Source organism: Diadema antillarum, unplaced genomic scaffold (genome assembly GCF_040938485.1).
Source record: "Diadema antillarum isolate AM-2024a unplaced genomic scaffold, OU_Dant_1.0 scf00000093, whole genome shotgun sequence".
NCBI lineage: Eukaryota > Metazoa > Echinodermata > Echinoidea > Diadematoida > Diadematidae > Diadema > Diadema antillarum.
The window spans coordinates 1,533,318-1,550,812 of NW_027270982.1; the positions used below are offsets into that span (position 1 = coordinate 1,533,318).

The 17,495-nt window shown below is 36.5% G+C and overlaps 1 protein-coding gene across 1 annotated transcript; it reads right to left on the bottom strand.

Annotated features, from left to right (window-relative positions):
• Positions 1–683: 683 nt before the first annotated feature.
• Positions 684–17,229, bottom strand: LOC139718360 (folylpolyglutamate synthase, mitochondrial-like). Its single transcript, XM_071629833.1, has 12 exons — positions 17,179–17,229; positions 16,344–16,463; positions 11,309–11,424; positions 10,166–10,373; positions 8,530–8,591; positions 7,821–7,923; positions 6,158–6,235; positions 5,691–5,853; positions 4,189–4,266; positions 3,360–3,586; positions 1,756–1,825; positions 684–1,003 (listed from the first exon to the last, which is right to left on the bottom strand). The coding sequence occupies exons 1-12, from the start codon at positions 17,227–17,229 to the stop codon at positions 684–686; spliced, it is 1,596 nt and encodes a 531-aa protein (XP_071485934.1).
• Between the last annotated feature and the right edge of the window lie 266 nt (positions 17,230–17,495).

Sequence of the window (17,495 nt, forward strand, 5' to 3'; positions counted from 1 at the left end):
ATATGGAATTATCATTATGAGGAGGGGTAACCAACTCTTGAACCACCGAATACTCACCTTTTTGATAATTGTCGAAGATCAAAATGTAAACAATATACACGTACTTGTTTCATGTAGGCCAATCCGTTGTTGACAGTTTCAGTTTAAAAAGGCTACAGTTTTCTACACATCCATAATATGTATAACTGTCTTAAAACAATTCACCCTGATCATCATGATTGTGTCGCTGTCTATACTTGTTTGGCTTTGCACTTTTTTTTCTCAATTTTTACTCTGAGAGGGATTGGGAATGTGCCGTGCGTGTGTGCGTGTATACATGTGGAGGCATACAGTGGGGTACCCCATAATATGACAAACGAAGGAATATATCGAGAAATCAACAAAATTATAAGATCAATCACAACGTAAATCACATGAGACGATTTTGATTGTAATTTGACGAAAATAGAGCGCAAAAAGACAATTCAGAGATTGTGACGGACGAATCTGAGTTGTAAATGACGCTAATGTGCGCCAATTAGGTGATGGAGTTTATCATCTTTATACTAGTGCATCTGTGATAGAAGGACTTTTACGGCAAAAAAAAAAAGTGATTAAAACGAGTTGTTAAGAAACCTAATTAACTTTGTGTTTTCTCATGCTATTGCAGGATAGCGGCAATTGGTTCATTTTAAGCATCAAGTTCAATTTAAGCGGGATCCATGGTGCACAATTTGACCAACGATGTAGAAATTCCCGGTCACCATCACCTGAACGTGACTTGCGACGTCGAGTCGTCCTTCGTCAATGGATTCGCAGGCCTGCAATGGGGGCATATCCCGAAGGTCGTCGACAGTGCCCACGGCCCATCGAAGGGCGGCCGGTATCGAAGAGGCCGCCTTCACTAGAGGGCGCTTCTTCTTTCCCAGTTTATCCAAGGCTTCCTCGAAATAGGTCTTCAGTTTTTCAGAGTTTTTTATTTCTCCTTCATAATTGAACTGCTCTTCGTCTGTGTAGAAATTAGCTTAAAAGAAGAAAATATGGAGCTCATTTTTAGAGAACATTACGTGATTCTATATCTCTACATAGGCAATATGGATGCGTAACGCAATTTTTGAATACGGGAAGCATTCACTGAAGAAAGAATGTGGGGGTGTTATTGCCTTTGAAAAATAGGCAGATTTAATAAATTAATCTTACAAATTTCCATTAAGTAATAATCATTTATTAACATAATATTTTGCTCCAATTTCGTTGCAATTGGACAATCAAACACTTTTTATCAGTGTCAGAAGAGTTATGTAAAATAGTGGGCTGTCCAACGATGTTAACTGTCTCCACCAACCATGCCAATTATAACATTCATATATATTAACTAGTTCTCTAGACTAAACACACACTACAATGATTGCAGAGGTGTATTTATGAAATTCACTTCCATACCGCACAAGACAAGGAACACATGCATCCATATTAGAGGTACGGTTCACAACAACATACAAAAATAAACATAAGTGAAATTATACACAGGTTGATTTAACACAAACGTTTACAAAAAAAAGATAAAAAGTCACTGATTATTCTCTCACATTATTTAGAAAAAGAGAGAGGAAGTAAGAAAAAAAAAACTAATGTCTCCAGTCTTGCTGAAAAGAAAGATGTATCATCCTTAGGGCATTCCTGCAGATATTGCAGGCTGCCATTTGATTAATGCAGATTCAAATAGACGAGTTGAGTTATAGTGGAGTTTCAACCAGGTTTTCCCAGACAACTTACGATGAGCTTCAGGCAGCGTGCCAGCTATCATCCAACTCGGGCAGAAGATGGCGGCATCGAAGTCAAAATCCTGTAAAGCACACAATAATCCAGTAGAAATTTTTCAGACCTGGGAAAGGTTTTAAGTATAAGGTGTTTTGGTGATTTGTCTTCTAGAAGGGTACTGGAGTAAATTTAGCTTGGTTGTCACCTTGGCAACCCCGGGCAATTTTTTTATTAGCCTCGTTAGCATAATTATACGAAATAAGCATATGTAAAATAATTATTACGTAATATATTCCTGATTTTAATAAATTTTTCTATAAACGAGGAATCCATTGACAACACCAATTTCAAATTTCAAATTATGCAAGTGTCTTAGATATTGTAATTAGCATAATGAGCTAATTTGAATCATCAACAACAACAACAAACCCTGTACTTAACAACTCTTCCAGGTCATGTACATGGTCTATGTCACCGTCTACTCGACTACAATCACATTACATACATTACAGGGCCCCCGGAGAGCAAGTCGCCTACACTTTGGGCTCTTTAAAAGAGAGATAAGAATTTTGAAACATAAGAAAATCCGATGACTTTCGAGATCATAACGATAACAAATGACAAATTTAACACAAAGAGGGAAATTAATGAAATAGGAAAAAATAGATGTATGTTGTATTTCTGTTTAACATCAAACAAAAAACAAAGTGGGGAACTAAAAGGGGAAGTAAGTATTTTATGTCAACTCTAAATTCAAATGACATAGGAGTAAAGCCACGAAAGTGATGAAATGGACATGATTTCTTTATGTCATTCTTTTAACGTAGAAATGTAAAATTCAAAGGACAAATTCATGAACCAAATATTTGTTAAAATTTTCCTAATTTGAAATAATGATTCATATTCCTTCCATTTTATTTTGCTAATACATATATTGCTTCTCTTCAATTATCATTTCAAGTTGGATTTGACAGAAGATTCTTCATTTTCCTTCATTTTTCCTGGACTCTTTATTTGGGGGGTGTACAAAGACATAGACTTCATAGGTTTATTTTTTTGAAATAAAGTCATGTTTCTTATTATTCACAATGTTTTATGGAAGAAAAATTACACAAGAATTATAACTTGTTCATTTTTGCTTTTTTTAATACTTTTGTGCCTTGGAAGACAAAAACGAATGTGTTCACCCATACATAAAGTTTTCCTTTCTATTGACATACCTGGTTGATAGCCAATTACTTACAGAAAATCATCATTAAACAATTGTTAAATGGTGTATCGGGCCTGATGCATTAATTTTTAGCCAAAAAATATTCTATGAGAAAGAAAAACTTGAAACATGTTAATTTTTTCTCTTTTTTGTTGTTGCTGTATACACATTGCACACGCATTTATTCATCTATTTATTCAGTAAATGATTATTTCACCCCTGTAGTAAATACGATTATATCAGAGATAAGAATGGACTCTGACTATGCAACAAATTATTGTAAGAAGAATGACTAGTGAAGAATGACTGATTTGTCAAGTTCCTTTTCGGCCTAATTTGCTTCACATGACCTTCTACACAGCTCCCCGTCTCAGACCCATTGCCAAGTTGTTTCTACTTTTCATCTTACTGCAAGTTTTGCCAGGACGCCTGCAGTCTTCTCTTTGGCTCTCATGCTGAACATGAGCACGCGGGTCACTGGTACGCCAAGCCTCTTCCTTTCCTTTTCCGCCTCTGAGAGGAACCATTCCTTGCATGATGCCACGCTCATATCATTGCTCGCTGTGTCGCAGTAGAAAGTCACGTGGTTCCAACGCACCACTTCGTGGCGGCCCGGTAACGAGCAGTCCTTCAACCCTGGGGGAATAATCATGTAACTTTTTGCAGTGTGTGTGTATATTAAATTAAGCAGTTTGAAAATGTATGTGAAGTTAAAACAAGTTACCTTTTTTCATAGTCGTAATAAGAGTAAATTCTTGTAAATACAGCAAAAAAATTTATCAATCGGGGGAAAAAATAGCATGTTATTATTTTGATATTTCGTTCATTATCACACAATGTGAATATATTATGCATGCCCATGTGTGACTTCATGATGTCATCACCTCACAAATTGCCATAGTGTGTACACACAATCTTGAAATGTCCATTATTTTAAAGTTTTTCAGACATCAGACAGGAACTATGTTACGTTTTACACTTTTATATAAAAAAAAGTGTTGTGATTCTGATTAAGCAGCAATTCTTTGTACAAAAGTTTGAAAAACAAAGTGCCTAGGTTTAACTCTAATGAAGAAAGAAATTATTGAAGATTATGCAAATGAGAGATATATTTATTCTGTATTGGGTCCTCTCAACAAGTTCAAAGTGGGAGAGAAATGTGAAGAAACAAAACGACATGGAGGGCTAAAAAAATTTGGGAAAAAATTTTAATGCCAACACTGACGGCGTGGTCCTACCTTGTCTGAATGCATCGGGCAGCACAAATGGTTTCGCGACAGGAATACCTTCTTCCTCAGTCGATATCCCCGGAAGGTCTTTATAACAAATCAAAAGAGAACAGACGGAGAAATCTTTACCTTTGATATACTGCGTGTACAACACGATGCTAAATGCAGCTTTTCAGCATGTGCCGCAAATTGGAAACATAATTACTAACTGAATTCGTGATATGTTGCCAACTTTTGTGTGAAGGCAACTTTCTTGCATTAGACAAGAATTGCAGGATCTCAGGTGAAATTATTTGCCAATCATCGATTAGTGCTATGATAAAATGCAAAAAAAAAAAGACCTATACATGTATTAAGAAATTTGAAAATTCGTGGATCTAAATGATAGGTTGCACTTAAATTGACAAAACGTCATTAATTGATTTCTATCGATTCGTCTTAAAAATAATTTAAATAACCTTAAATGAATTATGGGGTTGCCAAAAGTCTCGCTCGTATTTTCCTAAACTATCATTACATTCCATGCAAAGATATTATCAAAAATTCCATCGAAATTGAACTGCCCAAAACGAATGCTCGAATTCACAGTGAGTTTCTGCACTTAACTAACGCTCGAATATCTTGTGTATTTCTGTACAAAACTGCCTCTCTAATTCACATTCAATTTCTGCACAAAACTAACGCTCTAATTACCTGTGCGATGAATTAACACTCAAATTCTCAGTTGATTTCGATCTGCACTGAACTAAGGCGCGAATTCCATCTGAATTTCTCCTGGGAATTTCTTCACAAACAAATGTCGAATTTCAAGCGTTTTTTGCACAAGATGACTGCTGTAAATCGATGTAAATTTGATAGTGATGTCACAATTTGAAATTAGTGAAATCATAAATTCCAATCTGTGATATATCACAAAATTGACTTCTTGATATCAAGAATGTGTATTTGTGAAATCTTGAATTGATTTGTGATATCACAAATTCGATTATGTAATAATAATTAAAAAAAATAGGGTTTGGTAATAAACTAATGGGTATTTGGGATAGCAGAAATAGTTTTAAATAGTAAAACGGCTTGCCATACCCGCGCAGTGGGCACACCTGTTGTCTGATGTATTGTAATCGATGTAATTGGATATGAAATATCATGTAGCAACCATGATTGAGTAAGCTCTGAGATATCAGTATTTCCGACGACAATTTTTGCCAAATATTTTTCATTTCCGTCATACGTTTGAGAAGAAAATCGACAGTTTTTTAGGCGTACGAGAACTATGTTTTGACTTTATTATGTTTTGACATTATTATGTTAAAGATACCTCAAATATATTTGCCTGAGTGATACCAAGCCGTAGAAAGCCATACTGGACATCAAGGATATTGATCATAGAAAGACGTTTATCCACATTTCATTTGATAGATGGATTACTAGGTTTCTGATCAAGCTATTCTCAACCTATATACATGTACATTCCAAGAAATATCACCAGAAAAAATGGATGTGGAACAAACCGGTAAAATCAAAGCGACCAGGATGTTTCTCTTCAATCCAGCGCTTCGCCATCTGAACAGCCAAGGTGGCGTTGTTGGGTTGAAAGTCACCACGAAGACCAAGTTCGAACGCTTTGCCATCGGTCTCGTAAGCAGAGAGAGGAGGGCAAACGTAAGGGATCGCCTGTCAAGATGAATACAATGTGTTTCATGTACCTGTCATGTATTACACTGGTACAGTGGAACCAATATAAACATGTTGATTGTAAAAGGTATTAAGTAATATGCAATGAATGACAACATTTTCGTAGCAACATCGATGTATTGCAAAAATAATGCGACAAGTGCTGGAATGTTGTCAGATTCTTTTTTTTTTTCTGTCTATGCAACTTAAAATCTCTTGGACCTGCACCTTGTTTAATATTTTTTTTGAAATGGTTTGCTTTTACTGGCTAATTGGCTGCCTAGGACTATAGCAAGATGCTTACTCCAATTTCTTTCGTGCGCTCTGCGATCACCTTGAGGGGTCCTTTCGGCTGGCTGAGGGTGAAGTAAGGTCGGCCTTTCTGCAAGTTGATAGCGGTTACAGCGTTACAGAAAAACATTAAACGGTTGTTAACAAAAAATCAGTCAAAATATCAACTTTGTTGGCAAAAATAACATAGAATAAAGCAGCTAACCAATGATCGATATGATAATTCCAAGACAGTTTCCCATCTATTAAAATACCTAAGAATTCAATTCTCTAAATTTTCTTTAATTTCCTTGTCTTTGTAAATTGAATTCAAATTATTATCAATTTTGGTTTTTGTTCCAAGTAATATATATAATTGATTTTATCAACATTCAAATTAATCTGTTTGTTAACATCCAGCTATAAATGCTATTATGTTGAATTTTCATATGGAGAAAAAAGGCTTTTATGAAATACACCTGGGTCATCTGAAATGATATATTATCTAAATTATGTTCTGAATACGGTAAATCATTGATATTATATTGAAAAAAGAGAGTCCCTTAATAAACCATGCGGTATTCCGCTCTTTATTTTTTTGAGATCTGAGACTCCAGCAATATAACGTATTAATTGTTGACGATTTGTTTAGATATAAATTGTCAGTAATTTCAATGAGATGACCATTATCGTAATAGCGTACTCTTTGTGGTTAAAGAGAATGAGCTATGATATAGATGCTTTAGTTAAATCAATGAAAATAGCCCATAGCGCATTTTATGTATCAAATCAATTAGTTGTAATACTGCTCTTCCTTTTTTTGTTTGTTTGTTTGGTTGGTTGGTTGTATTTTTGCACTTTTCCACATTTCAATTCAAAATAACATCATTTATAATATTTTTCAACACCACGGACGAGAGGATATACAGTGTAAACATAACTTACAAAAAAAATACCAAATCTGATTTTTTTTTAAAAGCTATAAGTAATAATCGTCAAACAGAATTCAGAAATAATTGCACTAAAACCAATGCAAATGAAATATTTTTTGTTGAATGACTCCTGATAGATATAAATTGATTTTAACAAGTATGTTATGTTCATCTAATAACTCTATTAGTCTTATACAAATGAATTCTTATAACACTTTGGAGAATACAGGCAATACTGATATTGCTAATAAAATTGTTAACATCAGATTGTTTTCCTTGTGAATAAACTGCATCATTTTTCAATTTCTTAGGAAATGTACCAATGCGCAAACATTTTGTTCAAGTGATACATTTGTTTGATCGATTGCTTTAATCTACCAAGTTTTATTTCGAGTTTACCCTCTTCTAACAGTGTTTTCACTTGGAATGAAATCTTTAAAGACACTTCTCTACGATTTATTTACACCAGATGTATTTACTCAGCGCATTTAGTAACACATCATCAAACAAGAGTTTATGACCTTTTCAGTGCCAAACAAAGTGAAAAAAATAACATATCAATACTCCGATATATCATATATTAATATTTGCTGGCGAAAAACTACAGGAACAACGAAAATGCAGACTGCTCCGGGCTCCAGTTTTATTTTGTCTTAAATAGGATAACTGCTGCAGCTGCTGCAGGTAAGGTTAGTTCGAAATTCCAGCAGTAGCGTGATGTTAATTAACTTTCATGGTGTTATTTCAGCGGTAAGTAATTCTTACCTTAGCGATGCCCGATTTGTGCCAGGCAATACTCTCCAGTGTGTTTCCAAGATGTTCAGGGTGGTCCATGCCGAGAGTTGTGAGGCCCACAACAGTAGGGATCCTTTGTAATAGAGTGTGGAGGGTCAGTGGCGGCATAAATTGAAGTAAAAGAGTCGGCTTTCATTCGTCGATGGTCAAAATGAACATTATAGTCGCTTTGATAAAAGCCATGGGAGAGAACACAGCATGCTGATAAATCATATCACGCACACATTTGCAATTACCAATGACCCGGAAAAGGCGATAGTTCGTGATGTTTGGATCTTACGGTAACTCTATGATGATGTTTGGATATTATATGAAACTTGAATCGCTTTTAGGGAAATACTTATAATGATAAATTGCATTTTTATAGCTCTTCATACAAACATTTCTCAGTGCTTTGTTAAATTCACTACAGATGCATAATCATTTTCATAAATTTATTGAAACGAACTACAATGATATGTAAAAATTGTCAGAAAGGAGAATAAGATGCTTCACATGGTAGTTTAGATACATACACTTTTAAGATGACGACTTCATTCAATTTATTCATACCTAAAAAGTAAAATGAATGTGACAGTGGATTCTTTTCCATTTTCTCTGCGTGCTATTAGACTGACTCAATGAAAATTTAAAATCAGATACAAAGGTTCAAGCCATTCAAAATCTGTACCGTACTTACCGGAAAACATTCGAGTAGTCAGTTTCGCCTCCAATGAACACTTCAAAGATGACGACATCAACCTAGAATACAAACATATTGACAAGTGACTTTCAATGCTGGATGACACACGACAAAAAAAAAAAAATTGTGACAAAAATGAACGACAAATGACGAGAAGCGACAACGATCATGTCGATAAGGCATACAAGAAAAAAAAAACATATATAGTATTAGTGCGTTTGACACGTATCGTATAGACATGTTTATGTTTCCCGATGCACTGAAAAAATATTGAAATTGTGAAAGCTTTCGCGATGTTATGAATACTTGTGTCGTAATCGTTACCCTTGAACGAAACGTGCCAGTATGACGCAGTGTCCTTCGTGGGCCTTGCTGAACAGTTGGCAAAGTGGATTCGTACTCAGGAAAAGATCTCAACACAACAGGGCATCATCAGTATGTCTTGATTATTCTCGTTAATTTTTTTCTGTTGGATAAATTATCATTTTAATTTGTGGTTGCTGTACCATTTACGTGAACTTCTTACAGGGAGAGAGGGGCGACAGTCGGTTTTATTTTTCCATGGCAATGAAAACTTCTTTGCTTCAGGCTTTCTTTTCTTCTTCTTTTTTTTTTCTTTTTGGTTACAGAGCAGAGAAAAATAAAAATCTGCAAAAGCGGTGAGCATTGGGTTCAATCTTTCAACTTGCAGAATATCATATAGCCTGGTATCGTGTGGAAAACGCCAGGGGAAAACGTTAAAAGCGGGGTCTGCTACTACTGGTTCTCTGAAAAAGATTTTTAAAGATTGTTTGATTTAGGGACTTTGACCCGGATCGATAGGAGGGGCGTGGTGCCCATTTGAACAAGTCGAGATCCCATTTTCCTAGAAATGCTATACCTGCCAAGTGTGTCATGCGGTTTTCAACAAGAAGATGAAAATGTAAAAAGCAATAGCTCGCTTGGTCCTCTGGATCAGGCGAGTTAAAACGACAGGGACACAAAACTACCATCTTCTCTGCTTTTTCTTTCGACTTTCTCTCGTCTTTCCCAGTTTGATATTCAATGATATGCAGTGTGTCTCCCCCCCCCCCCCAAAAAAAAAAATACAATTGAATTTTCGCATTGATAACTTTCAATATGATGAAACTGTCTGAATGCTATTTTAGGGTCTGAAGGTATAATATCTTAGCCCTATTTTGCTAGAAAATACCATTAAATTTGATTAAGTGGTCACAGAGATATGTTGATGGTTGAAAGCATGTCAAGGGTCTGATTCTTTAAAGTTTAGCACTTATGGTTGATCTTCGAACTGCATATTAATGTTTTAAAACAATATAGAAAACTTGGAGGGAAGAGATTCCTGACATGCTCTAAAAAAAAAAAAAAAAAAAATCCTCATTTCTCTTTGACCAATGAACCAAATCGGATCGGGTTTCTGTAGGTTTTGATTGATTCACTATTTTTTTGATTAATCATTGCAAAGGGTCCCACACACACACGCACACACACACACACATACACAAACACACACACACACACACACACACACACACACATACACACACACAATGCAGCAAGAAAGAGATCCGAGGTCTTGACACACTTGTCTATGAATTCATGGAATCCTGGTTTCAGACCTGGTTCGGTTCACCTTTTCTTTGAGACATATGTAGAGTCCCAATATCATCAAATAATTAAAGACATTTGGGCCGCCCTGGTCAATCTCCACCGCGTTGAAATTCTCCTCGACTTTTTCAAACATCTCTAAAAGCTCCAGGCCGTAGGTTGCAAACATTCGGCGCGGAACCACTTTACCACCCAAACGTATTCGTTCTCTTGTCTCGGTCATCGGGGGCGAGCTGGCAAGGACAGAACAGCACATTTGGTGATTAGGACATTTGGGATTCACAGTATTACGAAAACTCAACCTGTCTGAAAAATATACAATCTCCGTGTATGCACACACGTAAACATACTAGGCGTCAAAGCACACCCTCAGTGATGCATTATCCCACCATTACTGCAGTTCTATAGATTAGCTTTACGCACAAAAGTATAGTATCTCAAATTCAGTCATACATATTTACATACATATAATGCATATATGAATTTATATATGTACATATATATATATATATATATATATATATCAAAATATGAAAGTTCTGCGACGGTGTGTAGTAAATAGATATCAAGTGTAAAAACAGTCGTATAAACACCGCAGGAGCCAAAAAATTGGACTGACGTTTCGGTCAAAGACCTTTATCAAAGTAGATCTGAACATAAACAATTTGATGCAAGAAACAATTTGATGCATGGCGTCCAGCCAGCCTTTTGTTATCATCATTCGTATCTTGGCAACTTATGCGTCTTCTTAGATTCTTGCATCAATTTTTTATGTTCAGATCTACTTTGATAAAGGTCTTTGACCGAAATGTCAGTCCAATTTTTTGGCTCCTGCGGTGTTTATACGACTGTTTTTACACTTTATATATATATATATATATATATATATATATATATATATATATATATATTTATAATGCATGAATAAATATATGCATACATTTATATATATATATACTTATGTATTTATACAAATAAACTGATGTCCATTGGGATGAGAACCTCTGGGAAGAAGACACTACTATGGGAACTATAATTCCTGAAGTTAAAACAAGTTTCTACAGAGATCACCAGAGTCACTGTCTCGATAAACAGCACAAGTAAGATTGTATTTGCATAGTGTAAAATAAACAGACAAACTTATTACTTCTCCCAAGTCACAACTCACCATATCATCCCCGTTTTAAATCCACACGTCTGAAGGATTTTCTCTGTGAAGTAGCACGTGGAACCTTTGCCCTTTGTTCCTGTCACGTGAATCACCGACAACTGGTCCAGATCTTTCTGTGAAATGGAGCCATAGTGAATCGGCTTTAAGTATGCTTTAGCAATTCACATAGTGGCTGAAATATCATAGAAAACATTGATTTTTCATTCAAGTATCGATAATAACAATAATGATATTGTCGCAAGCAACAATGATACAATTTACTATCTACCATTTTTATTTTTGTTACAAAAGAAACCAGTGAGTGTCATCTGCTTCAAAGGACCTAGAGAGCATACTGGCCCTTTATTTCATAATTTATACAGAATGACATAATATGTTGTAATTGGATCTGTAATGTTCGGCCTTATTCATCATGATTTGCCGCATGACATGTCTGATTATTGTTTTAAAATTGAGTATGGCCATGATACAAGACTTAAACTATGAGCTAAAGCTTTCACAAAGTATGAATTATAAACTAGCAGAAATCAAACCTAAAATTGATAAGCATTTAATGCCATATGAGGGTAGAATAATTTGTGGATGTTTTCCAGGAGATCTAAAGAATAAACATTCACGTAACGCTTTGGAAGCGAAATTAAGAGGAAAGGGAATCAGCAGCCTACATGAAGAAATTATAGAAATACTTTCGACCTACGTGGCGCAAGAAAAAAATCAGGATTTTCTAGGCATTCCGGAGAAACAGAGCGTAGCTGCGGAGGAGGTTAAGCCCCTTTTACTGTTTTACACTTTCACGGATCGCTTCACGGATGACCACGGATCGTCATCCGTGATGTTCCGGAGCGTGCACAATCACGAATGTCCTCTCAATGCCGGAGTGAATACGATCCCAGCTGGGTGTCTACACGGACAAGTACGGTGCCTACAAGGACCGACACGGTAGGAACGCGAACTACACCGGGAACATTATATACGGAGCTTATACACGGACATCAAGGAAGAGCACGGATGCAACTGGGTCCCTTCACGATCCTTACACAGATATCCCTAAAATGTTGACAGATGACTTTTGCTTTGTAGGCACTCATTTGATACTTAATCATTCTCGGGCGAAATGCCTTCAGAGCTAAGTATGACAAGCACACCAGAAAATCTACAGTTGCCTACAAATGCTTCTGCTTGTTGACGTCATAAAGGTAAAACTCTTTGTTGCAAACTCTCATTTTGCGGCAACATCATGGTATAAAGAAAGCAGACCAAACAGAAAAAAAAAGATATTTGTGTGGGTCACTGAAGCTTGGCTTCTCAGGTGACCACTATTATGGGCAGTATGAGGGGTTAATGACTGAACTGATGGGGGAAGATGTGAGCAAATTTCATGGACTTTATGAGCTCACACTGCCAAAATGCAGGTAGAGTATGTATTTATTAATCAAGCAAGCCTTTTTTTTGTCCACGGACATGCCGGAAGATCAAGGATTATGCCAGATAACTTCACGGAGTCAACATGGTGAAGCCGGAAACAATACGGATGATCCGTGATGTGATCTGTGAAAAAAGGCTTAGTAATGTACGAGCTTCTGATTAACTCTTTAAAATATCTGTGGAAGAGGTGGCGGGGATTGAATGTCAATGTAGACTTATTCACAGAGTGCCTTGCAAGAACAAGCATAACAAAGCTCACTAACTACGCTACCAGGATAACGTAAAGATCGAAGAAAATTGCCCCCTCCCCCCCCCCCAAAAAAAAAAAGAAAAAAAGAAAAAATAATAAATAAATGGAAGGCACCAGCCTGTTCATTACACAGGGTCTTCCAGGTATGTAGGATCCGCATGTCACGGTGTGCACAAGGAGATAGGCTCTACTAGGCTCGCCTACTACCTCCTTAGATGGTGTGCTCAGGTGCCAACGCTGATTGAAGCACAGAAGGAAGGCAAGCTAGATGGCGTTATTTTTTTCCAACAGCGAACCAACGAAGCTATTCATGGACAGGGTACGGTCGCCTCGCGATATGTTCGTCTAGGTTTTGGTTGTTGTTGTTGTTGTTGTTGTTGTTGTTGTTGTTGTTGTTTTGTTTTGTTTTCTACATATCCGCATCGATAACGACAACGGCGTCAAGCGCACAAGCATGAGTTCTATAAAACACGTTTTTAGACCTACTCACAACTCATGCACGCTTCAGAAAACACAATGACTAGTATATCGTCAATCGGGCATGTTACTATAAAGCCAGTGGCGTATCTAGGGCGGGGGGCAAGAAGGCACGTGCCCCGGACGCCACTCCTCGGGGGCGCAAAAACCCGAAAAAAAAACCACACAAAAAAAAAACGAAGAAGAAGAAGAAGAAAAAAAAAAACTCTCCCGGACCGGCTGGGGGGAGGAGCAGAAAAACAAATCAAACAAATTAAGAACAAAACGTGATGATGACGCGGAAATATACAAATTTCGGCTTATTGATCGCGCGTACCAATTTAGAGTATTTTTTCAAGTCCTCAGTTTGTTAGTATAAATCGTCATCTATAAGGCCGTCACTACAGGTGTACATCTTGATTAGAATTGCAAGGTTTAATAAGCAAAAATGACAAGAATTACATGTTTCGTAAGCTGCAATACAAAAATTTTCAGCTAGATCGCCTGCGCTCGCTCGCCAAAATTTATATATAAAAAAGATAAGAACAAAACGTGATGATGACGCGGAAACATACAAATTTCGGCTCACTCGCGCGTACTAACTCAGAGTGTGTTTTTTCAAGTCTTCAGTTTGTTGCTATAAATCGTTATCTATAAGGCCGTCACTATAACTTGATTAGAATTGTAAGATTTAACAAGCAAAAAATGACAAGAATTCCATGTTTTGTAAGCTGCAATACAAAAATTTTCGGCTAGCTCGCTGCGCTCGCTCGCCAAAATTTATTTAAAAAGAGTGAGAACAAAACGTGATGATGACGCAGAAATATACAAATTTCGGCTCACTCGCACGTACTAATCTAACCCTATAAAGCCCAAGCTATTTTGACCCTTTCCAGGCGAAAGGGGGGGGGGGCACATTGTGCCCCCCTATATAACTTCTTTATTATATGATGTATGACCGTCATATTTGGCACATGGGGAGAGCAGCTCATACTCTACATGACCCAACATTTGAAATTTCTCGAGGTCATCCACTGAGGGCGCTATTTACCAAAATATAAAGACGTACATAGGAAATATGCTAAAATCATGTTTTTTCTTTTTATTTCTTTATCCCCAGTATATATGTTTCTATTTCATATCAATCATTTTCATATTTACCATAAAGGAAAAGCAAGTCAACCTTCACTATTTGTAATGGTTGAAATTCCTCAAGGTCAACATGTGGGGGCGCTATTCATTACAATGTAAAGAAATATATGAAACCTATGATGTATTGCTTGGAATGGGTACATATATTGGTATCACATTTCATATTTCCAAAATATTGAAATTTTGAGTTTACAGATTGATAATATGATAAACAAATGATATTACAGGCAAAGCTTGTGTGAAAATAACCCAAAATAAAAATGCTGTATTTTCAATTATTTCTATTATATCTATTGTTTCATGCCTATGTCATATAAAAATAAAGGAAATAATAAGAAGAGCATTTCAGGGTAATTCACAACCATTATTACTTCACATTTTGGTCCTTCAGCAAATTACAGCCAAGAAAACCCCCATTTCATCCATTATTATACTGTTAACTGAAATTGGAACAGAAAATCATGCAAAATCTGACGAACATGGTTGTCACTTTACGGTTTGCCATGGCAACCAGCAATATCGGACATAGCTAAATTATATATCTAAATGTTTGCAATAAGATTCTAGGAAAATTCACCGAATTTGGTTGAAATCGAGTAAAGGGTGTGGGAGTGGCAAACGAAAATATGATAGGGGGCACAATGTGCCCCCCCCCCCCTTGGGCTTTATAGGGTTAAAGTAGTTTTTCAAGTTCTCAGTTTGTTGGTATAAATCGTTATCTATAAGGCCGTTACTATATCTTGATAAGAATTGTAAGATTTCATGAGCAAAAAATTACAAGAGTTCCATGTTTTGTAAGCTGCAATACAAAAATTTTCGGCTCGCTCGCCAAAATTTATAAAAATTTATTACATTTAAATCACCCTCAAAAGGAGCCCTTTTAAGTGCTTGAAAAAGCATATCACGTGGACTTTTTTTAAAGTCCCTACCGGAATGGGGTTGGGGTTGAACACTTTTTCAGGAATTAGGGGCGCAATTTTCGCGCTTGCCCCGGGCGCCGTTTTCCCTAGATACGCCACTGTATAAAGCTCGGTATGCTCCCCTAATTTCCTCCTACTGTCCATCACACAAAGCATTGCACTGCATTACAAAGTATTCACTTTGGGGGACAGCTAGCCCAAAGACTAGAGTCAGCCGTGAATTTTATACGAGAATATATCATGATGGGGAAGACTGCGCATGCTCATGCGCTTTGAGTTTACACAAACGGGCTTGCATGTACTTCGGCCCAGGGTAAAAAATGAAAAATAAAAAAAACAAAAAATATATAATATGTATACATGTATATATAAACAACTCAACAAGACACAAATCCTCTCGAAAATCTTTTCAGCTCTCAACATTCCAAAGCCAAAACGCCTCTTGATATGATAATGTTCTATGGTATCAGCATTGAAATGATTGTATGACATTCGGCGCTTTCTGCAAACCAGCCCATTTGAAATCTGTAGGCGCAAGCTAGAATGGTTGATTCGTTCAGTCAAATGCAAATTCACACATCGCCTCATATTCGCTTAATACATCCTTCAGGATTTTTATTAATGATTCCACACAAATTTTGCTTGCTGTACGGTGTACCGCGGGCAAATAATATTCGTTGTTACTTTGTCATAGAATAGATATGCACTGGAAGCGTTATCTCTTATTTCGGAAACCGGGCATGAGACATTTTGGAAGATGTGTAAATTGTAGGTTTTGTCCGATTGAAGGTCTTGCTCAACACACACACCTTCGCTAGATTGCACTCACGTCCATTCCAATTTGTTTGAGAAACTTCCTTGATGTACTCGCCCGCAGATCTCGGCCCGAAGGAATGTTATCGATATTAACTCGATACCGGAGGTTCCGTCGAAATTTATCTTGCCAAAGCTGCGATGAACAAAGCAAAATTAAAATAAGAACATGGACTGAGAACAGAAAAAGTGGTTGTCTATTATTGCCTCCCTGCATGACGAGTCTTCCAATGTAAATTCGATGGGTAGGCGTGACAAGGGACATGAGACAAATTCGTTAACGCAGCTGGTCGTCGGGGATGAAGATTAGTATATATATATATATATATATATATATATATATATATATATATATATATATATACAGCAGCAATAGGTTTCCTGCTCGGAGTCCAAGAAAGTATTGTGTATGTGCGTATTTTATTATGGACGCACTATGTATACCACTGACGAGGCATCCTTTATTTCGATTTATATCTGCTTCAAAATAAAATCTCCCATTGACTTGACAAAGCCCTATGGACAAAAATTCGTCAAAACTACTGTTGTGAATTTACATACATTAAAAAATGTATACATATCTACATGCGAATCATACCTGTACAATAACAGTTTAAAGAAAAAAGATAAACTCTACAGCATGGATGCCCTCGGTCATATTTCTCCTATCCATTGAAAAAAAAAGGTTTTTTTTTTTAGTATGGAATAGTAATATTGTGCATCACTCAAAGTACCGAATCGAAAATATTTAGTTTAATCACTTGCCCTTATTGTGGTTATTCAAGATCTCTCTTTGATGTATATTATCATATCTCAGAGTTCCATGATTATATTAAATGATTTGAAATTACCTTGAAGAGGTCATCTTCGCTAAGTGCGTTCCAGTCCTTGGCTTCGTCCATTGAATTCCTTCTGTATGCTTCAATCATAAGAAAAGACAAGCATACTTATGGTGTCCGACATGCTGATGATATATCTTCTTCTGAAATGATTGATCAATTCGATAGGCTGTCATCCTGAAATTCAAATCCCTGCCAAATTTGGCACACACACAAAAAAAAAAAATCTGACCATGTGTTTTCAAGAAGAAGATGAAAATGTGAAAATTGGCCTCAATTTGGTCTCCCTCCACCCCCCCCCCCGCCCTTTATCACTTTACCTTTGAGAG

Bases quoted from the DNA above. Each gene is read 5' to 3' on its own strand.
- LOC139718360 (XM_071629833.1), bottom strand. From the start codon at position 17,229: ATGGACGAAGCCAAGGACTGGAACGCACTTAGCGAAGATGACCTCTTC. The intron at 7,924-8,529 runs GTAAGTACGGTA...TCTATTACAAAG, and splicing joins GACTACTCGAATGTTTTCCG to GATCCCTACTGTTGTGGGCC. The intron at 6,236-7,820 runs GTAAGAATTACT...ATCAACTTGCAG, and splicing joins ACAAATCGGGCATCGCTAAG to AAAGGCCGACCTTACTTCAC.